This window comes from Anomaloglossus baeobatrachus, chromosome 9, assembly GCF_048569485.1.
Source record: "Anomaloglossus baeobatrachus isolate aAnoBae1 chromosome 9, aAnoBae1.hap1, whole genome shotgun sequence".
NCBI lineage: Eukaryota > Metazoa > Chordata > Amphibia > Anura > Aromobatidae > Anomaloglossus > Anomaloglossus baeobatrachus.
Window position 1 is genome coordinate 184671348 of NC_134361.1, and position 26056 is coordinate 184697403.

The 26056-nt window shown below is 47.1% G+C and overlaps 1 protein-coding gene across 1 annotated transcript in view; it reads left to right on the forward strand.

The window, feature by feature from the left end:
- RABGAP1 (RAB GTPase activating protein 1) overlaps positions 1-26056 on the forward strand; it is a 295120-nt gene that overhangs the window by 70105 nt on the left and 198959 nt on the right. The window contains 3 exon segments of the mRNA XM_075324109.1: positions 23683-23720; positions 23722-23769; positions 23771-23854. Of these exon segments, the coding sequence (XP_075180224.1) occupies positions 23683-23720; positions 23722-23769; positions 23771-23854 (170 nt within the window).

The following is a 26056-nucleotide window of genomic DNA, read 5'->3' on the forward strand; positions in this document are numbered from 1 at the left end:
CTGATAGGGTTGTGCCAGTCACAACTCCTTTCTGCACATGTAAAGGTGGTGGTAAACAGCGGCCCCGAAGCATAATGGTATCATAAACGAAGGGAAGGAATACGGGTATAAGCTGCGCTAAAACCACAATGTCCAGAAGTTTTAAATAAATCCCTTTTTATTTTCACAGGTCTACGCGTTTCAGAGATATATCCATCTCCTTCATCAGGACAAAAGGAATCATCAGGATTCCTTTTGTCCTGATGAAGGAGATATATCTATCTCTGAAACGCATAGACCTGTGAAAATAAAAAGGAATTTATTTAAATCTTCTGGACTTTGTGGTTTTAGCGCAGCTTATACCCGTATTTCTTCCCTCGTTTATGTACATCAGCTATGGCAGAGAAGGGGCAGGCTCAGCTATTAAAATTGGCCTTCGGTCCAGCCATACTTACTGGTCATGTGCCGAAAGTTATGACTTTACAGCTAATTTTTTAGTCGTTTATTATTATTATTATTATTATTATTATTATTATTATTATTAGTATTATTATTATTAGTATTATTATATATCAGTACAGACCAAACGTTTGGACACACCTTCTCATTCAAAGAGTTTTCTTTATTTTCATGACTCTGAAAATTGTAGATTCACATTGAAGGCATCAAAACTGAATTAACACATGTGGAATGAAATACTTAAAGTGTGAAACAACTGAAAATAAGTCTTATATTCTAGGTTCTTCAAAGTAGCCACCTTTTGCTTTGATTACTGCTTTGCACACTCTTGGCATTCTCTTGATGAGCTTCAAGAGGTAGTCACCGGAAATGGTCTTCCCTTCACAGGTGTGCCCTGTCAGGTTTAATAAGTGGGATTTCTTGCCTTATAAATGGGGTTGGGACCATCAGTTGTGTTGTGCAGAAGTCTGGTGGATACACAGCTGAAAGTCCTACTGAATAGACTGTTAGAATTTGTATTATGGCAAGAAAAAAGCAGCTAAGTAAAGAAAAACGAGAGGCCATCATTACTTTAAGAAATGAAGGTCAGTCAGTCTGAAAAATTGGGAAAACTTTGAAAGTGTTCCCAAGTGCAGTGGCAAAAACCATCAAACGCTACAAAGACACTGGCTCACATCAGGAACGCCCCAGGAAAGGAAGACCAAAAGTTATCTCTGCTGCGGAGGATACGTTTATCCGAGTCACCAGCCTCAAAAATCGCAGGTTAACAGCAACTCAGATTAGAGACCAGGTCAATGCCACACAGAGTTCTAGCAGCAGACACATCTCTAGAACAACTGTTAAGAGGAGACTTTGTGCAGCAGGCCTTCATGGTAAAATAGCTGCTAGAAAACCACTGCTAAGGACAGGCAACAAGCAGAAGAGACTTGTTTGGGTTAAAGAACACAAGGAATGGACATTAGACCAGTGGAAATCGGCTTTGGTCTGATGAGGCCAAATTTGAGATCTTTGGATCCAACCACCATGTCTTTGTGCGACGCAGAAAAGGTGAATGGATGGACTCTACATGCCTGGTTCCCACCGTGAAGCATGGAGGAGGAGGTGTGATGATGTGGGGGTGCTTTGCTGGTGACACTGTTGGGGATTTATTCAAAATTGAAGGCATACAAACCAGCATGGCCACCACAGCATCTTGCAGCAGCATGCTATTCCATCCGGTTTGCGTTTAGTTGGACCATCATTTATTTTTCAACAGGACAATGACCCCAAACACACCTCCAGGCTGTGTAAGGGCTATCTGACTAAGAAGGAAAGTGATGGGGCGCTACGCCAGATGACCTGGCCTCCACAGTCACCAGACCTGAACCCAATCGAGATGGTTTGGGGTGAGCTGGACCGCAGAGTGAAGGCAAAAGGGCCAACAAGTGCTAAGCATCTCTGGGAACTCCTTCAAGACTGTTGTAAAACCATTTCCGGTGACTACCTCTTGAAGCTCATCTAGAGAATGCCAAGAGTGTGCAAAGCAGTAATCAAAGCAAAAGGCGGCTACTTTGAAGAACCTAGAATATAAGACATATTTTCAGTTGTTTCACACCTTTTTTAAGTATTTCATTCCACATGTTTGCATCAAAACCATGAATTAAGTGTGAATCTACAATTTTCAGAGTCATGGAAATAAAGAAATGAGAATGAATGAGAAGGTGTGACTATAATAAATGTGTGTGTGTGTAATATATATGTGTATATATATATATATATATATATATATATATATATATATATATATATATATATATATATATATATATATATATATATATATATACTTTTTTTTTTTTTAACTATAACTAGATCATCATTAAACTGGTAATGGATGCAGTAAGTTTAGCGTTTTTTGCGTTTTCACTTTTTTTTTTTTCTCTTTTTCAAATAGCCAATTTATTTATATATTTTATTTTAGTTTTTTTATTTTGTCTGCCGACATAGATGAACATAAAATAAACTGTGGGAAAAAGGCGCAAAATAGGGTCTTATCCGGTATAACAGATGGAACAGTGAATGTGCAATAGAAGCACTCACCTGATGGGGTTGTGTCAGTCACAACTCCTTTAGAAGCATGAAACAAACGTGGAAGGCAGCAGTCCCGCAACAGCAGAGTAGTTTCGGATGATGGGAGAAAAGCAGGTTAAATACCGCGCCAAACCACAGGAATCAGGATGAAAAAGTAATTCTCTTTTCTTTATTTTCACAGGTCTACGCGTTTCAAGGACATATCCGTCCTCTTCCTCAGGACAAATGCAGAGAACACTATCTATATGTCCTTGAAACGCGTAGACCTGTGAAAATAAAGAAAAGAGAATTACTTTTTCATCCTGATTCCTGTGGTTTGGCGCGGTATTTAACCGACATAGATGAACGGGACATTATTTTTTCCAGAATCAGTAGTAGTTTTGAATGGCACCATTTCATTTTTCCTCTTCAAAATTTGCTATACAGGTTAAACAATTGTCTTGATAGATTAATGTTTTATGAACTCGGCAGCAGCACATTTGTGTATTAATTTTATATATCTTTTTTTTAATATTTTGCAACTGGGGATAAAGTAGGCAATTTTTATTTATTTATTTATTTATTTTTTTATTGCTATTTACTTTTTTTTTTTTCTTCAGTCCCATTAGGTGACTTGAAGCTGTGACTGGTTGATCTCCTGTACTGTGTGCAGCAATACTCCACTATTGCTGTATATAGTAACAATCACAGTCTCCTATGACTCCCTGCCTATGACTGGATGTTGCAGGAGAATTACCGTGTGGTGGGCAGGATGGCCTTTGGCAGGTCCCCGGCTGTCATGGAAGACCATAGACTCCCTGCTAGCAATTAACGGGGGCAGAGGGCATATACCAGATCGTGGAACTTAAAGGGGTGGTTCACCAATTTTTTTTATTTTCTGTATGAGTTCTACTTGCCATTCTAGGCGTTTTCTCCATTGGCTTCTGTTTCCATTTCTGGCACTGAGCGGCGCTATGCTACACGCTCAGTGCCTGTCACATGACCCCCTGGAGCTGTGGCCGCCAGCATCCTCTAACGTCCCGGCAATTCCAGGCTGTCAAACTTGTCGGGTACGTCAGAGGAGGCTGGCACCACTCAGATTGAGTGACAGGGCTGTGGGCGGTGACTACCGCACGGCACAGCCCAGCATCGAGGGGAGGAGCCGGAGGACGTCAGTGTGGAGCCGTCTAAGCGTCCTGCAGATGGTGAGGCACGGGGCGCCAGTGTGCAGTACAGGGGGGGTTCTTCAGCTGAAATCTCCCCTGAATGTAAGTATCTGATCACACTCTCCACCCGCCCGCTCTGCTGCGATGTCAATAGAGCGGCTGGTGTCGGGCAGTGTGATCATCTGCTCCTCCCAGCAGCAAGACACTGACAGGCATGTCACCGCTGTGCTCTGCCATCTGTCCTGCTGCATGGGACCAACTGTCTGCACTCTGTCACCTGCACCACCAGTCACAGAGTGGAGACAGTTAATGACAGAGCACCTCTGCCCCCCCCCTCTTCTTTCCCCACTCTCTTCTCTCCCCCCACTCTTCTCTCCCCCCACTCTTCTCCCCCTCCCCTCTTCCTCCTCTTCTCTGCCCCCTCTTATCCCCCTCTCCTCTCGCTCTCTTTTCCCTCGCTCGCTCTTTTCCCTCGCTCGCTCTTTTCCCTCGCTCGCTCTTTTCCCTCGCTCGCTCTTTTCCCTCGCTCGCTCTTTTCCCTCGCTCGCTCTTTTCCCTCGCTCGCTCTTTTCCCTCGCTCGCTCTTTTCCCTCGCTCGCTCTTTTCCCTCGCTCGCTCTTTTCCCTCGCTCGCTCTTTTCGCTCGCTCTTTTCGCTCGCTCTTTTCCCTCGCTCTTTTCCCTCGCTCTTTTCCCTCGCTCTTTTCCCTCGCTCTTTTCGCTCGCTCTTTTCGCTCGCTCTTTTCCCTCGCTCTTTTCCCTCGCTCTTTTCCCTCGCTCTTTTCCCTCGCTCTTTTCCCTCGCTCTTTTCCCTCGCTCTTTTCCCTCGCTCTTTTCCCTCGCTCTCTTTTCCCTCGCTCTCTTTTCCCTCGCTCTCTTTTCGCTCGCTCTCTTTTCGCTCGCTCGCTCTCTTTTCGCTCGCTCTCTTTTCCCTCGCTCGCTCTCTTTTCCCTCGCTCGCTCTCTTTTCCCTCGCTCGCTCTCTTTTCCTCCCCCCCTCCTCACGCGCTCTCTCTCTCTCTCTCTTTTCCCTCGCTCTCTCCTGGCATGGTCAGTACAGAAATCTCTCCATCGTGGAGGGGTGAGAGGGAGTAATAAACATGGAGTCCCTACTGTGTCTGTGTATTATTATTATTTCTAATAAAGTATTTTTCTCTGTGTGATGTATTTTTTTTTTTTTAAACCCTTTATTGGAGATTCTTAATGGCCAAGTCAAACTTGGCCTGACATTAAGAATCTCGGGCTTTATACCAGCTGGTAAAACATAGCTGGTATTAACCCCTTATTACCCAGCGTGCCACCTGCCACCATGGCCACTGGAAGAGTTGGATACAGCGCCAGAAGATGGCACTTCTATGAAAGCGCCATTTTCTGGGCCGTCTGTGGACTGCAATTCGCAGCGGGGGGCCCAGAAAGTTTGGGCACCCTGCACTGCGGATTCCAATCCCCAGCTGCCTAGTTGTACCTGGCTGGACTCAAAAATTCGGTGAAGCCCAAGTCATTTTTTTTTTTTTTTTTTTATTTCATGAAATTCATGAAATAAAAAAAAAAGGGGCTTCTCTATATTTTTGGTTCCCAGCTGGGTACAATTAGGCAGCTGGGGGTTGGGGGCAGCCCGTAGCTGTCTGCTGTACCTGGCTAGCATACAAAAATATGGCGAAGCCCACGTCATTTTTTTTAAAAAAGTTTTCAGGCAAAAACCTTTATTAAAAAAAAAAATGCTTCCCTGGATTTCTATTGCCAGTGAAAGTAACACCAAGCAGCGGGGGTTAGCAGCCAGTAGCTGCTTGGGTTACCCTTAGCAATAGAAAATGCAGCGGGAGCCCACAAACAATGTGATTTTGTTTTTTTTTTTTGTTTTTTTTTTTATTTTGAATGAATTTTTTTTAAAAAAAAATCGACATGGGCTTCGCCCATCGAGCACCAGAGCATTTTACTGCTCAATTCATCCCAAGTAATCAGATGACTCCAGTGTCAGCCGATTACTTGTTCTGTGTCCCCCTGCATCCATTGCAGCGTGTACGGGCTGTGAGGTCAGCGGAGTTCACGCCAGCACTGGAGTCAGCTGATCTGAACTCAGCTGAACTCCAGCCTGCACACGCTGCGATGGATGCAGGGGGACATAGAACAAGTAAGGTCTAAGCCACACGGCGAGAAAAACAGTGCGAGTGGAGTGCGATCAAACATCGCATTCCACTCGGACCAATATTGGCCTGTGTGTCAGCGCACATGAGCAATTATTTTCTCAGCCCTAATTGGACCGAGAAAACAATCGCAGCATGCTACAACTCTAATGAAAGACTCTCTCTTTTACCCATTCAAGTGTATGTGGTGAGAGAAAAATCGCACTGCACTTGCGGTACATTGGTGGACTACGGAGGAGAGAGGGAGAGAAATCCCTCCCACCCTTCCTCAGTGCTGGCCCACCCCTCGAGTGGCGGACTGCCCCCCGCAGCTGAGGTCTGCTCGCAGAGTCGGACCTCAGTCGAAGGGACACACGCATGACACTCGGCTCACGCTCAGTACAGCAGAGCTGAGTGTAATGCGAGGGGATCGCAGTAATCCCCGTGTGGCCCCAGCCTGATCGGCCGACACTTGAGTCAGCTGATCTGAACTCAGCTGAACTCCTGTACACACAGCCTGCACACGGTCACATGTGATCGGCAGCAGGCAGTGACTGCTGTTAAGGCTACATTCACATGACCGTTCTGTTTTTGCGGGCCACAAAAAACTGTCCTTTTTTTTTCACGGATGCATCCTAGTGGCATCCGTGTGACATCTGCGTGACATCTGCGTGCCTTCCGGTTTTTTTTCGGACCGCAAAAAACGGAAGCAGCAAGAAAGATAAATAGATGAGTAGATATAAAGATGGATAGATAGATATATAGAGAGAGGAATGAATGAATGAATGAATGAATAGAAGGCTAGATAGATAGATAAGAAAGACATATATAATGTCCTACCCCCCTGCATATTCTAAGCTGGCACCCTTTTGTGACTTTCATGTGGCACTAAGGTGCTTAGTCTTGTATTTAGCCAAAAAATAAATAAATAATAAAAAATGACATGCGGTCCCCCTATCTTTTGTAGCCAGCTAGGGTAAAGCAAACGGCTGCAGCCTGCAAACCACAGCTGGCAGCTTCACCTTGGCTGGTAATCCAAAACAGAGGGCACCCTACGCTGTTATTTTAAATTAACTAAATAATTTAAAACAAAAAACACGAGGTCCCCCGAAATTGGATCACCAGCCAAGGTAAAGCGGACAGCTGTGGTCTGGTATTCTCAGACTAGGGAGGTTCACTGTTATTGGACACTCCCCAGCCTAAAAATAGCAGGCTGCAGCCGCCCCAGAAGTAGCGCATCCATTAGATGTGCCAGTTCTGGTGCTTCGCGCCAGCTCATCCCGTTGCCCTGGTGCGGTGGCAAACTGGGTAATATATAGGGTTAATACCAGATGTGTAATGTCACCTGGCATCAAGCCCTGGAGTTAGTGATGTCAGGCGTGTATCAGATACCCGACATCAACAACCCAGGCAGTAATAAAAAAAAAAAAAATAGACAACAAATACATTTTTATTTGAAAAAACACTCCCCACACATTCACCAATTTATTAGAAAGAAAAACAAATCCAGGTCTGGTGTAATACAAGGGGGTCCCACGATGATCAATACCATAGTCAATGTCCCAGGCAATGAAGAACAGAATGTTCCCTATTTGCTGGGAGAGCCGTGCAGTGACCTGAGCTAACATACAATAGGTCAGCACAGGTCACTGCAGGGCATGACGAGTGCTGCTATCAGGAGGTTAGCGAGGTATATTACCTGCGATGATCGCTGAACTCCTGACAGCAGCGCTGTCACCGAGTTCAATGACCGCCGCCTTAACAAATAAAGTATCGCGAGCGGCCCGTGACGTCACCACTAGTCACAGTCTCTGGTCGACAGCAAGAGGTGATGTGACAAGCGGCGGGCATAGAAGGCAGTGACGACCGCTGACGTCAGGAGGGCAGGACTTCATCACCGTAGGTAATGAACTTACTAACCTCCTGACGGTAGCGCTTGTCATCCCCGCGGCTGCTGACACTGCAGTGCGGGCCGCTGCTGACACTGCTGAGCGGGCAGCTGCGGGGCTGGGGCTGGAGCGGGACACTGACTGCACGGGCACCCAACGGAAGTCACATGGAAGTGCTTCCGTGTTGCTTCCGGGAATTTTATGGACCCATTGACTTGTATTGAGTCACGGTTCGTTATTACTGAACAGAATAGGACATGTTCCATAATAACGGAGCGGACATACGGCATCCGATGTGTTTTTTTTGTAGGATCGGATGCACATGGAGTGCTACCGTGTGCCATCCGATCCTACACAAAAGACATTAAAAAGATGGTCCTGTCTGTGGGGCCGCAAAAAAACAGGAACTGACCAGGACACACGGAACGGTCATGTGAATGAGCCCACCTGCAGCCATTGCAGCGTGTGCGGGCTGTGAGATCAGGAGTCAGCTGACTCCAGCGCCGGACGATAAATTCTGTGTCCCGCTGCAGAAGGATCCGGTAAAATAACGGTTGCATGCGCTGCACATTTAATCCACAGGATCCGGTCATATGCGGTTTGCGGATGATACGGACGACACACAGACTAGGCAAGAGGGGAAAAAGCAATCTCATCACCACCTCACTTTTTTTCCCCCAATTTTTTTTTTCACATGTTGCGCCGGCTAATAATCATAATTTCTGTACACACACTCACACACACACTCACACACACACTCACACACACACACACTCACACACACACACTCACACACACACTCTCACACACACTCTCACACACACTCTCACACACACTCTCACACACACTCTCACACACACTCTCAGACACACTCTCAGACACACTCTCAGACACACTCTCACACACACTCACACACACTTTCTTCCCCTGGTTGTGCAGAGCTGCTGCTGTCTCTGTGTGATTGCTCTCAGTGCATCCACAGGGAAGAGGCAGGGAGGAGACTTTGGGTGGAGAGCTGAGGGGGGTGTTACACACAGTGGATGTGTTAGATAAGCTAGACACCGCCCTAGAGCCACAAAGAATTCTGGGACTTGTAGGAACTGATCAAAGGAAGTCAGAGGAGAGATTAACCCCATCAGAGCTGGAGCCAGCAATGAGCATGTGCTGCTAGTGCACAATAAAAGGTAATTTTGCTGAAAAAACATAATAGATGTGTTGAGGGGCACATATTAGCAAGATTGATCAGAAAAAAAAAATCAGTTTTGGTAACTGGACAACTTCTTTAAATGCTGCTGTCATTGATTGACAGTTGCACTTAACAAGTTAGCGGTAGTGATGTGCGAGCACTACCATGCTCAGGTGCTTGGTACTCATTAAGAGCAGTTGGACACTCAGACGGGTGCGTCTCGAGTAGAGATGAGCGAACCGGTCGCGGTTCGGCTCGAGGTTGGTTCGCCGAACGGACCTCCCGTTCGAGTTCGGTTCGTCGAACGTTCGACGAACCGAACTCGAACTGCATAGGAAACAATGGCAGGCAATCACAAACACAGAAAAACACCTAGAAAACACCCTCAAAGGTGTCCTAAAGGTGACAAACAACTCAAACACATTGGAAAGTGACAAGGACATATACTCATGCGAAAACAAAACAGCTGGACAAGGAAAAAGAGGAGGACACACAGATATAGGCATGGCACGCCCTTCTAAAATCATGTAAAACACCGCAAGGTGACTCCAAGCGGAGTCTCCCTTTTTTCCAAAAATTGGGCCACACACACACACCCACCCCTTCAGTGGTAGCACTTGTGCCCCAGTTGCACACTTCACAGCTAGATTTGCATCAAGCACATTCAAAAATACGCCATAATTAACCGTCCCCAGGATGACACCAGGGTAGGTAGCTAAGTCTTTCCTGATCCCAGCTCTGTGCAGCTTGGATCATTTATAAAAAACACAGCAATCAAGGGTTACTCCAAGCGGAGTCTCCCTTTTTTCCAAAAATTGGGCCCCACACACACCCACCCCTTCAGTGGCAGCAGTTGTGCCCTAGTTGTACACTTCACAGCTACATTTGCATCAAGCACATTCAAAAATACGCCATTCTTATCCGTCCCCAGGATGACACCGGGGTAGGTAGCAAAGTGTTTCCTGATCCCAGCTCTGTTCATCTTGGCTTCTTTTAAAAACACAGCAAGCAAGGGTTACTCCAAGCGGAGTCTCCCTTTTTTTCCAAAAATTGGGCCCCACACACCCACCCATTCAGTGGCAGCAGTTGTGCCCCAGTTGTACACTTCACAGCTAGATTTGCATCAAGCACATTCAAAAATACGCCATAATTAACCGTCCCCAGGATGACACCAGGGTAGGTAGCAAAGTCTTTCCTGATCCCAGCTCTGTTCATCTTGGCTTCTTTTAAAAACACAGCAAGCAAGGGTTACTCCAAGCGGAGTCTCCCTTTTTTTCCAAAAATTGGGCCCCACACACCCACCCATTCAGTGGCAGCAGTTGTGCCCCAGTTGTACACTTCACAGCTAGATTTGCATCAAGCACATTCAAAAATACGCCATAATTAACCGTCCCCAGGATGACACCAGGGTAGGTAGCAAAGTCTTTCCTGATCCCAGCTCTGTTCATCTTGGCTTCTTTTAAAAACACAGCAAGCAAGGGTTACTCCAAGCGGAGTCTCCCTTTTTTTCCAAAAATTGGGCCCCACACACCCACCCATTCAGTGGCAGCAGTTGTGCCCCAGTTGTACACTTCACAGCTAGATTTGCATCAAGCACATTCAAAAATACGCCATAATTAACCGTCCCCAGGATGACACCAGGGTAGGTAGCAAAGTCTTTCCTGATCCCAGCTCTGTTCATCTTGGCTTCTTTTAAAAACAATGTAAGCAAGGGTTACTCCAAGCGGAGTCTCCCTTTTTTTCCAAAAATTGGGCCCCACACACCCACCCATTCAGTGGCAGCACTTGTGCCCTAGTTGCAAACAGGATGTTTTGATTTGCATCAAGCACATTCCAAATCAACAAGCATTTACTCTCCCCAGGATGACACAGGGGTAGTAAATTCCTTCTGGATCCATGACTTGTTCATTTTGATGAACGTCAGTCTGTCCACATTGTCACTGGACAGACGCGTGCGCTTATCTGTCAGCACACACCCAGCAGCACTGAATACACGTTCAGAGACAACGCTGGCAGCTGGACACGACAAAATCTCCAAGGCGTAAGTTGCGAGCTCTGGCCATTTTTCTAGGTTTGAAGCCCAAAAGGAGCAAGGCTCCATTTGCAAAGTCATGGCATCGATGTTCATTTGGAGATACTCCTGTATCATCCTCTTCAGCCGTTGACTATGTGTCAGACTTGTTGTCTCTGGTGGCCTTGCAAAAGAGGGTCTAAAAAAATTATGAAAAGATTCCATAAAATTGCTGTTACCGGCACCAGATACGGTCCTACTGGTACGGGTAGACTGTTGAAGATGACGAGACCGTCCCATGTTTGTCAAGTTACAACTGGGAGATTCACTCCCTGCACCTGCACGGTTGTTTGGTGGAAAAGCCGAGCTAAGATCTAGTAACAGCTTCTGCTGATACTCCTGCATACGTGCGTCCCTTTCTATGGCTGGAATTATGTCACAAAATTTGGACTTGTACCGGGGATCTAATAGTGTGGCAATCCAGTAGTCATCATCACTTCTAATTTTGACAATACGACTGTCATGTTGGAGGTAGTGCAACAAAAAGGCACTCATGTGTCTTGCGCAGCCATGCGGACCAAGTCCACGCTGTGTTTGTGGCATAGAGGTGCTACCCGTTCTTTCTTCCTCTGACATCTGACCCCAACCTCTTTCAACTGAAATTTGACCAAGGTCTCCCTCATCCGCTGAGTCTTCCATGTCCATGGACAGTTCGTCCTCCATTTCTTCATGTTCTCCTGCACCTTGCTCAACATTTCGCCTGCTACTATGCGCCCTTGTCGATCCCTGTCCCCCTTGGTCCCATGCCTGCTGCGTTGGTGATGATGAACGTCTGGACCTTGGTGATGTTGTTGTCCCTTGCGCATATGAATCCTCCTGTAGTTCCTCCCCTTCATGTTGTCCCACCCCCTGACTCCGAATAGTGTTTAGCGTGTGCTCCAGCATGTAAATGACTGGAATCGTCATGCTGATAATGGCATTGTCAGAGCTAAACATATTCGTCGCCATGTCGAAACTGTGCAGAAGGGTGCATAGGTCCTTGATCTGAGACCACTCCATCAGGGTGATCTGCCCCACCTCTGCATCTCGTTGGCCCAGGCTATACGTCATGACGTATTGCACCAGGGCTCTGCGGTGCTGCCACAGTCGCTGTAACATGTGGAGAGTTGAATTCCAGCGTGTCGCCACATCGCATTTCAGGCGATGAACCGGCAGGCCGAAAGACTTCTGGAGCGATGCAAGTCGCTCAGCTGCGGCGCTTGAACGGCGGAAGTGAGCAGACAGTTTTCGTGCCCTGTTCAGAAGGCCATCTAGGCCGGGATAGTGTGTTAAAAATTGCTGCACGACAAGGTTCAACACGTGAGCCATACAAGGTACGTGTGTCACCTTGCCCAGGCGAAGGGCCGCACCCAGGTTTGCAGCATTGTCGCACACGGCCTTACCAGGCTGCAGGTTGAGTGGAGACAACCATTTATTAAACTCGGACCGCAGAGCTGACCACAACTCCTCAGCTGTGTGACTCTTATTACCAAGACATGTCAAGCTAAAGACCGCCTGATGCCGTTGCGCTCTGCTGCCAGCATAGTAATGAGGGGTGCGTGATTCCTTCTGCGCAGTGAGAACGCTGGTGGCCTGACCAGGCAGGCTTGGGGCGGAGGTGGAGGACCCAGATGAGGTGGAGGATGCAGAAGCAGTGGCGGAACTTGGACAGACAGAGGATTGACACACAAGTCGTGGGGACGGCAAGACTTGTGCAGCAGACCCTTCACCATCTATCACAATAGTTACCCAGTGCCCAGTCAGCGACATGTAACGTCCCTGTCCATGCTTACTGGTCCAAGTATCGGTGGTGAAATGCACCCGTTCACACACAGAGTTTCTCAAGGAAGCGGTGATGTTGTGTGCGACATGCTGGTGTAGCGCGGGCACACCTTTCTTAGAGAAGTAGTGGCGACTAGGCATCTGGTACTGGGGCACAGCGACAGACATAAGGTCTCTAAAATCCTGTGTGTCCACTAGGCGGAAAGGCAGCATTTCGGTAGCCAACAGCTTACAGAGGGATAGAGTCAACCTCTTAGCTTTGTCATGGGTCGGAGGAAGTGGCCTTTTATTTGACCACATCTGAGGGACAGAGATCTGGCTGCTGTGTGTAGACGGTGTTGAGTAGGGTGTCCCTGGAAAAATGCTGGTTTGTGAGGAAAGTGCAGGCGGAGACATGATGTTGCCTTCATCCAACGTTGGTGCTATCGATGTCTGAGAGAGCTGTACACACTCACTTGTTTCCCCTTCCAAACCAACTGACGACCTTACAAGCAAACTGCCTGTTGCGGTTACAGTGGTGGAAGTTTTGCGTGGAAAAACAGGTGTGACAGCTGTCCCCACAGTCCTAGAAGATGAAGAGCGCGCGGATGCACTGGAAGGGGCGGGCGGTGGATGGTTCGCTCCGCTAGGCCGCATTGCAGCACGGTGAGCTTCCCACCGGGACTTATGATATTTAGTCATGTGACGATTCATGGAAGAAGTTGTCAAACTGCTGAGGTTTTGACCTCTACTAACAGAATCATGACAAATGTTACATATCACATGAGTTGGGCGATCTTTTTCGATGTGAAAAAAGGACCAGGCTAGGCAAGGCTTAGAGGCCATGCGACCTGTTGATCCACCCCGAATAATGCTCATAGGCAGAGTGGTGGCTGAGGATGCAGTTGTAGACGTGCTACCAGTGCTCCGACTCTGTCCAGGAAGGCGCAAGGTAACTTCGTCGTCGGTTGCATCCTCCTCCACCGCCTCTGTTGACCTCCTCGAGTGCCTGACTGGGGGTTGACAGTAGGTGGGATCTAGAACGTCATCATCAATTGTTGTGTTTGCACTCCCCTCCCCCTCAGACCGAGCCTCTTCTTGCCCTGACCGAATATTTAAGTTGTCATCCCAATCGGGTATCTGCGTCTCATCTTCATCAGTATGTTCCTCATTGTCTATAACCACAGGTGTTACAGTTTGTGACAAAGGGTCAACATTATGCTCAGAAACTTGGTCCTCACGGCCTGAATCAGAGTCACAAAGGTTCTGGGCATCACTGCAGACCATTTCCTGTTCTGTACTCACTGTAGCTTGGGAGCAGACCTCTGATTCCCAGGCTATAGTGTGACTGAACAGCTCTGCAGACTCAGCCATCTCAGTTCCACCATACTGTGCAGGGCTGATGGAGACTTCAGAGCTGGGAGAAATCAAGTGTGATTGGGATGACAACTCAGAGGACTGGTGTTTTTTGGATGCGGTACTTGAAGTGGCTGAGAGGGCACTTGTTGGACCACTTGAGATCCATTCAAGCATTTTCCTTTTTTGCCCATCATCTACCTTTGTTCCTCTTGTTCGTGTCCGTAAAAAAGGGAGCACATCGGATTGTCCACAATAAGTAGTAGACATCTTACTTTTGCTAGTAGATGGTCTATCTGCAGCAGATGATAATGGAGCTTTGCCACCTTCCCCACTGACAAAACCTTTTTTGCTTTTCCACCACGCCTCTTCCCCTTTCCACCAGCATCTGTCATTTTGCCACTCATGTTGATTGCGACAAGATTGTGGACTGAAAATGTGGTAGTAAAAATTGAGAGGTGGTGAAGATTGCAGTGGTGGTCTAGCTTTATTAACAGCAGAATAATAAAGAATAAATATCCCTGACAATGTAACTTAGTTATAATTAGTTGGAGTGTGCAACGCAGGCAGATGCGCTCTGCAAATGTCTTGGCACTAGTGGGACTAAAGCAATGTCCAATAGCCACGTATAGGATGCCACTAGGTACACTAAGTGTTTGCTAGTATAATGGCTTAGTTATAATTAGTTGGAGTGTGCAACGCAGGCAGATGCGCTCTGCAAATGTCTTGGCACTAGTGGGACTATAGCAATGTCCAATAGCCACGTATAGGATGCCACTAGGTACACTGAGTGTGTGCTAGTATAATGGCTTAGTTATAATTAGTTGGAGTGTGCAACGCAGGCAGATGCGCTCTGCAAATGTCTTGGCACTAGTGGGACTATAGCAAAGTCCAATAGCCACGTATAGGATGCCACTAGGTACACTGAGTGTGTGCTAGTATAATGGCTTAGTTATAATTAGTTGGAGTGTGCAACGCAGGCAGATGCGCTCTGCAAATGTCTTGGCACTAGTGGGACTATAGCAAAGTCCAATAGCCACGTATAGGATGCCACTAGGTACACTAAGTGTTTGCTAGTATAATGGCTTAGTTATAATTAGTTGGAGTGTCCAACGCAGGCAGATGCGCTCTGCAAATGTCTTGGCACTAGTGGGACTATAGCAAAGTCCAATAGCCACGTATAGGATGCCACTAGGTACACTGAGTGTGTGCTAGTATAATGGCTTAGTTATAATTAGTTGGAGTGTGCAACGCAGGCAGATGCGTTCTGCAAATGTCTTGGCACTAGTGGGACTAAAGCAAAGTCCAATAGCCACGTATAGGATGCCACTAGGTACACTAAGGGTTTGCTAGTATAATGGCTTAGTTATAATTAGTTGGAGTGTGCAACGCAGGCAGATGCGCTCTGCAAATGTCTTGGCACTAGTGGGACTATAGCAAAGTCCAATAGCCACGTATAGGATGCCACTAGGTACACTGAGTGTGTGCTAGTATAATGGCTTAGTTATAATTAGTTGGAGTGTGCAACGCAGGCAGATGCGCTCTGCAAATGTCTTGGCACTAGTGGGACTATAGCAAAGTCCAATAGCCACGTATAGGATGCCACTAGGTACACTGAGTGTGTGCTAGTATAATGGCTTAGTTATAATTAGTTGGAGTGTGCAACGCAGGCAGATGCGCTCTGCAAATGTCTTGGCACTAGTGGGACTATAGCAAAGTCCAATAGCCACGTATAGGATGCCACTAGGTACACTGAGTGTGTGCTAGTATAATGGCTTAGTTATAATTAGTTGGAGTGTGCAACGCAGGCAGATGCGTTCTGCAAATGTCTTGGCACTAGTGGGACTAAAGCAAAGTCCAATAGCCACGTATAGGATGCCACTAGGTACACTAAGTGTTTGCTAGTATAATGGCTTAGTTATAATTAGTTGGAGTGTGCAACGCAGGCAGATGCGCTCTGCAAATGTCTTGGCACTAGTGGGACTATAGCAAAGTCCAATAGCCACGTATAGGATGCCACTAGGTACACTGAGTGTGTGCTAGTATAATGGCTTAGTTATAATTAGTTGGAGTGTGCAACGCAGGCAGATGCGCTCTGCAAATGTCTTGGCACTAGTGGGACTATAGCAAAGTCCAATAGCCACGTATAGGATGCCACTAGGTACACTGAGTGTTTGCTAGTATAATGGCTTAGTTATAATTAGTTGGAGTGTGCAACGCAGGCAGATGCGTTCTGCAAATGTCTTGGCACTAGTGGGACTAAAGCAAAGTCCAATAGCCACGTATAGGATGCCACTAGGTACACTGAGTGTTTGCTAGTATAATGGCTTAGTTATAATTAGTTGGAGTGTGCAGAGGACAAGAGGGTACAGTGGCAGGATTGTGGTGCTCTGGGTAGAGGAATGGAAGCCTGCCTTTCTATTCCCTCCTAATGGTGAAATGCAGGGAGGAAATCCCTGACCTGGGCTACACAGACGCTGTTGCTGTTTGCAGGACCTGTCACCTATGGCTCTCTGACCCTGCCGCTTTGAGCCCTTAAAAGGACTGCTAGAATGTGCTCTCCCTATGCTGTCTAACGCTGTGTATGCAGCGCATACAGCTGTATCGGCTATAGGACTCAGGAGGACGGAGCTGCGACAGTGATGTCTGACACCAAAGACGCAGAAGGCAGATAATGGCGTTCGTGAAGAAAATGTCCGGTTTTATAATGCAGGGACATGTGACATGCAGATCCTATCACACATGCCGTTGCTTCTCTGGCTCAAAGTCCACTTAGCTGTGTGTGTGTCTGTGATTGGCTGACATGCTGGCCCGCCCCACAAGACGCGCGCGCTTAGGGAAGGAAGACAAGAAAAAAAAAAAAAAAATGGCGATCGCCATTATAGAAACAGCAGTGATCTGAAGGCGCTGTTCACGCACACTATACACTGAAATGTGATAATAGTTTGATTCACAGAGTGACTTACACTATTACAGCAGAAACCAAGCTATGATTTAGCTGTTTTTTGGCTGCTAGAACCGTTCTCGAACGTTTCTAGAACTATCGAGCTTTTGCAAAAAGCTCGAGTTCTAGTTCGATCTAGAACATGCCCCAAAATCACTCGAGCCTAGAACTGGAGAACCACGAACCACGAACCGCGCTCAACTCTAGTCTCGAGTACAGAGTATAAATGAAGCCAATGGAGAACTTGAGCATTTTCCTGGAAGATTGACTTTCATTATACTTGTTACTCGAGTTGTCAAGGTTGGGAATTTAGGGAAAACTGCAAATTGGGTTTTTCAGGGTCACAGAGACTGAGTTCAAATCGATTTGCGCAGATGTATGAGGAACAATAACCACACAGAGACGTGTCTCTATTCGGGAGAAACTTAATGGTCTTTTGATCCGTATATTATAAAATACACACAATTATTCAGTTCAACATTGTCTTTGATTGGTCAAAGATAACCAGCAATGTCCATATAGCACGTAATCAGCCTGTTTCTGGCCTTCTAATACCAGCTTAAACCAGCTACTGAATACTTCTTTGTTAACATGTTTCTGAGCAAGAACGAGGAGTTAAGGCCCCATTACATGCAGCGCTATCGTTAATGATATCGCTAGCGAGCTTACCCGCCCCCGTCGTTTGTGCGTCACTGGCAAATTACTGCCTGTGGCGCACAAAATTGTTTGGATCAGTCACACGGACTTACCTGCCTAGCGACGTTGCAGTTGCCGGCAAACCACCTCCTTTCTAAGGGGGAGTTTCGTGCGGCGTCATAGCAGCGTCACTAAGCAGCCACCCAATAGACGCAGAGGGGCGGAGATGAGCAGCTGTAACATCCCGCCCACCTCCTTCCTTCCTCATTGCCGGCGGCGGCAGGTAAGCTGCAGTTCGTCGTTCCCAATGTGTCACACATAGCGATGAGTGCTGCCTCAGGAACGATGAACAACCTGCGACCTCAACAATCAACGATATTTTGAAAGTGAACGACGTGTCAACGATCAACGATAAGGTGAGTATTTTTGATCGTTAACAGTCGTTCGTTGGTGTCACGCAATGACGTTGCTAACGATGCCGAATGTGCATCACGGAATTCGTGACCCCTGCGATATATCGTTAAATACATCGTTTGGTGTAACGGGGCCTTTAGCCTCCCACGTCTTACATCCCACATTTCACATGGTGAGAACTGATTACAGATTCTCTCAGTATATTCTAAATACCTCTTAGTTCATTGTTCATTTTGGCTTCATTATTTAGTTAACACATTCCTGATCACACATCTTAACCCCTTCATGACCGCGGGCAGTAAAGTTACGTCCTATTTTAACGTGACTTAACGACCAGGGACGTAAGTTTACTGCCTAGAGTTCATTTGATTGCCGTGGCCATAGCAACGGCTTTCAAATGATGTCCCCTGCTGTTTCTTACAGCAGGGGACCTTTGCTTGACCTCAGGGGGGGTGGCATCGCCACCCCCCATAGACGATCGATGTGATTGGCTGTTCAAATCTGAACCGCCAACCACATCGTTCGCACCGATTTCAGCAAAAATAATGCCTGAATTAGTGCGATACTGTGAGATCCGGCTATGAGATGCCGCAGCAGCTGCAGTATATCATAGCTGGACCTCAAACATGTTGCCCCCAGCCCCTGCAGCACTGATTCGAGCGATTGTGCTATGACGCGCAATCGCTCCAATCAGTGTGCAGTGGGGCGGTCGGATCTGCAGGTGGCCGCCCTCCCCAGGCCTGTGCTGGTCTGGGAAGCCCTACCCCAACATGTCTGCAGCGTGCACTGGCTGGTACGTGTGGTACCACGCCACCGCCGCTGCTGATGCCGCTGATGTCACCGCTCCAGCTCCTGCTCCACGTGAGTATTCCGCTCCCCTTGCAGCCCGTGCGCGCTCCCGCGATGGCCCCTGCGCACTCCCGTTATGGCCCCTGCCCGTGCCCCCCGCGATCTGCCCCCCCCCATGCCCCGATCTGCCCCCTGTCTCCAAATGTGACATGGCGTCCGCTAATGATTCCAACCAATTTTGCTGTCAAATGGTGCTCCTTCTCTTCTGATCCCCTCCATGTGCCCAAACAATTACTTTCCACCACATATGAGGTATCTCCGTACTCAGGAGAAATTGCACAATACGTTTTATGGTACATTTTTTTTCCTGATACCCTTGTGAAAAAAAAAAGCTACCTGGTTCAAGTAACAGTTTTGTGGTGAAAAAAAAAAAATTGTATTCATGGCTCAACATTATCAACTTCTGTGGAGCCCCTTGGGGCTCGCTAAACATTTAGATAAATTCCTTGAGGGGGTCTAGTTTCCAAAACGGGGTCACTTGTGGGGGAGCTCCATTGTTTAGGCACCTCAGGGGGTCTCCAAATGCAACATTACGTCAGCTAATGATTCCAACCAATTTTGCTGTCAAATGGTGCTCCTTCTCTTCTGACCCCCTCCATGCGCCCAAACAATTACTTTCCACCACATATTAGGTATCTGCGTACTCAGGAGAAAATGCACCATACATTTTATGGTGCATTTTTTTCCCTGATACCCTTGTGAAAAAAAAGCTACCTGGTTGAAGCAACAGTTTTGTGGTAAAAAATTTTTTTTTTCTTTTCACGGCTCAACGTTATAAACTTCTGTGAAGCCCCCAGGGGTTCAAAGTGCACATCAAACATCTAGAAAAAATATTTGAGGGCTCTAGTTTCCAAAATAGGGTCACTTGTGGGGGAGCTCCATTGTTTAGGCACCTCTTCAAACCCAACATGGCGTCCGCTAATGAGTGCAGCTAATTTTGCGTTCAAAAATTCAAATGGCGCTCCTTCCCTTTCGAACTCTGCCGTGCGCCCGAACAATTGATTTTTACCACATATGGGGTATCAGCGGACTCAGGAGAAAATGCACAGTAAATTGTAGGGTGCACTTTCTCTTTTCTCCCTTGTGAAAATGAAAATTTTATGGCTAAAGTAACATTTTTGTGTTAAGTAAAATTTTCATTTTTTTCCTTCCACATTGCTTTGGTTCCTGTGAAGCACTTAAAGGGTTAATAAACTTCTTGGATGTGGTTTTGAGCAGTGTGAGGGGTGCAGTTTTTAGAATGGGGTCACTTTTGGGTATTTTCTGTCACCTCGGCCTCTCAAAGTCACTTCAAAGGTGACGTGGTCCCTAAAAAAAAATTATTTTGTTGGAAAAATGAGAAATTGCTGATGAAGTTTGACCCCTTCTAACTTCCTAACGGAAAAAATTTTTGTTTCGAAAATTGCGCTGATGTAAAGTAGACAAGTGGGAAATGTTATTTAGTAACTATTTTCTGTGACACATCTCTCAGATTTATGGGCATAAATTTTCAAAGTTTGAAAATTGCAAAATGTTTGCCAAATTTCCTCAAATAAACGCAAAAAATATCGGCCTTAATGTACCACTGACATGAAGTACAATATGTCACGAAAAAACAATCTCAGAATCGCCAGGATCCGTTGAAGCATTCCAGAGTGTTACGCTCACCAAGGAGCGGCGAGCGTCCGGAGGTGGTCCCACTGGACCGTGCACCGGACTCCCCTGAGAAGGCGACCAGCAGCGAACCCCTATACAGGGACTGTGCGGCGCCTCCGCAGGAGGCCTAAATGCACGGCAGCCAGGAATCGGTAGTAGGAGTCTCTGTAGGGCCAGGTGTAGCAAGGTTGTGACGTCCACAGCCGGCAGGACACGGAAACTGCACCGGAAATGTTCACAGCAGGTGACGTCCGCCGCAGGTACGGCACGGATAATGTCCACGGCAGGTAGGGCACGGTGACGTCCACTGTCGGTATGAGCGGTGACGTCCACAGCAGGTACGGCACAGATAATGTCCACGGTAGGTAGGGCACGGTGACGTCCACTGTCAGTATGAGCGGTGACGTCCCCAGCCGGAATGGTACGGATGGCACTACGGTGAGACAAGAGATTAGAACCAGGTATCAATGCACAGAAAACAGATAACAGCACAAGGGGTCTTGACACTGGCAAGGCTCTAATGGAAGCGTTGCTCGGGCGCCTGCTGCTGGGGAAGGTGAACCTAAATACCCATTAGGTAACAGGTGACCTCTGAGGTCACTTCCAGAAAACGGGGCATACCGCTTTAAGAAAGGGGGCGTGGCCTCGCGCACAGCCTAGAGTCACTTACTGCAGCTCTGTGTAAGGAAGGGAGACAGGAGCAGGAGCAGCGCCTGCAGAGCCATGGGACCTGTAAGAGGAAGGCCGTCGCTGCCTGGGGCTATGACTGGGAGTGCTAGTGGGAGCCATGCTGGGACTTGGGCACATGTGAGGGAGCGCGCCCCCCACGGGGTCTGGTGGGACCAGGCGCTACACAGAGTTATAACCTGTCAAAGTGACACTGGTCAGAATTGCAAAAAATGGCCCGGTCCTTAGGGTGTTTTAGTGGCCGGGGGTGAAGGGGTTAAAGTTATAATGGTGGCTATGCGATTGTCATACAGATAATTATGCAATGGCATCTTTATTGTCTTTATATACACACAAAGATAATCTTATTTAATTTGGACGAACGGCCTATAGCCCAGCAGGCCTACCCTCACAGAGTCACACCCGTCTGAACGTCCAACTACTCTAAATGACTACCAAGCACCCTAGCATGGTGGTGCCCGCTCATCATTAGTTACGAGTACTGAGCACCCGAGCATGGTAGTGCCCGCTCATCACTAGTTACAAGTACTGAGCACCTGAGCATGGTGGTGCCCGCTCATCACTAGTTACGAGTACTGAGCACCCGAGCATGGTAGTGCCCGCTCATCACTAGTTACGAGTACTGAGCACCCTAGCATGGTAGTGCCCGCTCATCACTAGTTACCAGTACTGAGCACCCTAGCATGGTAGTGCCCGCTCATCACTAGTTACCAGTACTGAGCACCCTAGCATGGTAGTGCCCGCTCATCACTAGTTACCAGTACTGAGCACCCGAGCATGGTAGTGCTCGCTCATCACTAATTACGAGTACTGAGCACCTGAGCATGGTAGTGCCCGCTCATCACTAGTTACGAGTACTGAGCACCCGAGCATGGTAGTGCCCGCTCATCACTAGTTACGAGTACTGAGCACCCTAGCATGGTAGTGCCCGCTCATCACTAGTTACCAGTACTGAGCACCCTAGCATGGTAGTGCCCGCTCATCACTAGTTACCAGTACTGAGCACCCTAGCATGGTAGTGCCCGCTCATCACTAGTTACCAGTACTGAGCACCCGAGCATGGTAGTGCTCGCTCATCACTAATTACGAGTACTGAGCACCTGAGCATGGTAGTGCCCGCTCATCACTAGTTACGAGTACTGAGCACCCGAGCATGGTAGTGCCCGCTCATCACTAGTTACGAGTACTGAGCACCCGAGCATGGTAGTGCCCGCTCATCACTAGTATCAGCAGTGATTGGCAGTAGCACTGATTGTTGAGGTTAAAGGCAGAAGCCAGCTGTGTAATACAGCTGGTATCTGCTGTGCGGGGTGCGGGCTCTGCTCCTGATCCGCTCATACCTCTGATATGCTGGATCTGTATCTGCATCATACATAACAGTTGGCAGATGTTATATAAGGGGTATTTGGTGAGCAGATGCAGCAGGTACTGTTGCACCTTCTGACTGATGCCCAATTAGAATTAAAAAACTGAGAATGCTTTTGAATGGTGCCCAAATTTCTAAGTCCTCCTGTGTAAAGAGGTCACAGCCAGTACAGTGCCGTTCCTTCCGTCTTTCTATGGCATGCACCGTTCTGCAGCCGCCCGTGCCGTGCATCACCGGCGATAGTCTCTGTGTGACATCACGACGGTAATCATTAATGTTATCAGCGGGATTCCCAGATAATTAGGCAATATTAGTCCCTGCAGAGAACGAAGGAGCTGCCTCATCATTATCTGTGTTTGCTTAAGTACCAAGGATCTAATGTTATGTTATATAAAGATGATATAAAGCAGCAATAAAGAGTAAAACACGCATTTACAGCCCCTGCAATGAGGCGAGATGCAGGAACGCGTCAGCCTCTTTGTATGGATGAGCTGCTGTATCTGTGTAAACAAGGAGCGCAGGGGTCCCCCCTGATGTGATGCCCCCCACCATAGGATAAATCATTGATGTTGATGTCCCAGAGACTCCTTTAATTGCCTCTTCACATTTATAAACTCCATATAATTGTAGAGCTAACATAAGGGGAATAAAGGATATGTTTCTCTAATAAATTGTTTTAAATATGGGTCATTCCCATCTTCATGTTTGCAATTACTGCTTATGACGATTTCCAGCCATTTTTCAGATATCACTTTTGTTTACAGCAGGTTGCCATGGAGACTGACCACTGCTACTGGACAGCAGAACATGCGCAGTGCTTACAAGCTCTTATCTATTGAGCTTGTAAGTGCTGTTTATAATCGCTGGTTACCTCCAGAGCAGTGTTTACAAGCCAGACAGCAGCGGTGGTCGGTTTCCCAGGCAACGTGATATCACGAGAATAGCTTCCAAATTCTAGGAGGCAATAAATTGCATAGTTGCTTGTTTTTACAAGATCTATCTGACAATCTTCATCTATGAAGACTGGAACAAGCCCTGCTCTAGTGATGATTAAATATAAGAAAAGTGGGTGAGGGCTGAAACACAAAGCATATTATATTATTACCCTTTAACTAAAAAGGTATGCTTTTTTACAGACAAGGTCCTTTTTATTACCACGGCGGTGGACCTGGTGGATCACCGAAGTTCAGGAGCCCGTGCGCTTCCTCCTAGAGACAAAGGTGTCGAGTGTGCTCCGCCAGCGAGCGGCTCTACTGGCCATTCAGCAAAAGAAGCTCGACGGAAAACTTCTTCCTGAAACTGAAACAGGTAATGTAACGTCTGAGATCTTAATAAAAGCAAACGTATCGACAATGAATGAATCCGTAACATCAGTCCGGTGTATTCATCACATACGGATTATCTTTCAGATAGGGGTTGAATGGGGTTTGGCGTGCTCCTATCCGATCGTTGTAATCTACTCTTTCATGGCCACAGCAAATTAAAGAGCTTGTGTTATATTAAAGGGACAGGATCCAGAAACTGACTTGGTTTCTGCAGCGTTTCTGGGGCAAACCTACCTTGGAAAGCCGGCCAGAGACCTTGTGTCTTAGGTGCCTTCCACTGCTGCCACATTCCTCCTGGCTTATAGGCACTTCTTCCTCTCCATCACCTATCTCCCATGCCTCCTAGGGTACTGCAAAGTGGCCACGAGAACTAAACGCCTCCTTTAAGATACGGTCTTTTTTGACGTCCAGTTCGTCTTTTTCCCCCAACTTTACGATATGCAAAACCTTGACCAAGTCTGGCCAAAACGTTGGCTTTACTCAAATCTGGTTGAGGTGCTTTTTCCTTTTGCAGATATTCTATGAATAAAACACATTTCTTGCGTTACTGCAGTCTCTTGTTCCATGAGTGCTTGGGATTTATCTAAATTAAAGTTTGAGTCTGGAGACCATGGTCTGTCTGTGCATCGTTGTTTTTACTATGATCATGAATACATGGTCATCTAAATGAGGCCTTAATTTAAAGGGTATTCTCATATTAGATTGCTTTTAGTTAGACGTATGGAAATAAGCAAGTTTGCAAATGACTTGCTTTTTCTATCTGCTTTCTTTCTCCTTCAATGAGAGCTTTTCTCTTACTTATTGTGCAGCTTGTTTCCAAGGGTACTGACCACTACAGCCTGGCCAGTGTGTTCAGTGCTTGTATTCGAGGCAGAAGGGTTAACTACAGTTGTTACAGTAACCTATCTATGGCAAATTGAGTTCTGTACAGCATTACATTTCTCATATCATTACCCCTCCCCCTTAGCTCCTTATGAAGCTGCTTTATCAGTCCTGCATAAAATTAAGCTTTCAAATCATTCACCCTCCCTGTCATCTCCAGACTGAGCTGCTCAGATAAGTCTTGCATAACCTTAAGCTTCTCCTATTACTCGCCCTCCCTCTTAAGGCCATATGTCACTAAGCGACATCGCTAGCAACATCGCTGCTGAGTCACTTCTTTTGTGACGCAACAGCGATCTTGCTAGCGATGTCGCTGTGTGTGACATCCAGCCACGACCTAGATCCTGCTGTGAGGTCACCGGTCGTTGCTGAATGCCCTGGACCATTTTTTGCTCGTTGCTCTCCCGCTGTGAAGCACACATCGCTGTGTTTAACAGCGAGAGAGCAATGATCTGAATGTGCAGGGAGCCGGCTTCTGCAGACGCTGGTAACCAAGGTACACATTGGGTAACCAAGCAAAGCGCTTTGCTTGGTTACCCGATATTTACCTTGGTTACCAGCGTCCGGCTCCCTGCACACGTAGCCAAGGTACACATTGGGTAACTATAAGCAAAGCGCTTTGCTTAGTAACCCGATGTGTACTATGGTTACCAAGCACAGCGTCGTTACATGGGTCACTGGTGGCTGATCTCTGATCGCAGTGGAGATCTGCCTGATTGACCGCTCACAAGCCACTATGTAGCGACGCTCCAGCGATCCCTGCCAGGTCAGATCGCTGGTGGGATCGCTGGAGCGTTGCTAAGTGTGACTGTACCTTTAGCTCCTGACTGAGCTGCTCTTATCAGTCCTGCATATCATTATGCTTCTGATATCACTTCCACTCCCTCTCAGCTCCTGACTGAGCTGCTGTTATCAGTCCTGCATAATCATAATCCCCTGCTAGAACTCCTTGAGGTGTCTGTAATGACACCCAGCTCTGCTCTGCTCCTCATTCCCATTTTTAATCACAGTAGATACCACCAATGAGAGCGGAGAGCTGTGCTGAGAAATCCCTGTCTGTCCTTCTCTGGTGAAGTGTTCTTCTTTTTTTTTTTCCTCCTGCTTATGCAACATCATGCAGGGGAAAAGGCGGAGAATATCTACTATGGCGCTATTGGTAAAATCTCTGCAACAGAAATGGGAAGTTAAAAAAATAAAACTACATTTTTTTTCAGCTGACATCCCCTATTGCTAAAACCCCTAAACGACAAATGACAGGTATATCTGTCACTGGCAGGAGCTGACCCCCCCCCCCAACCCCGCA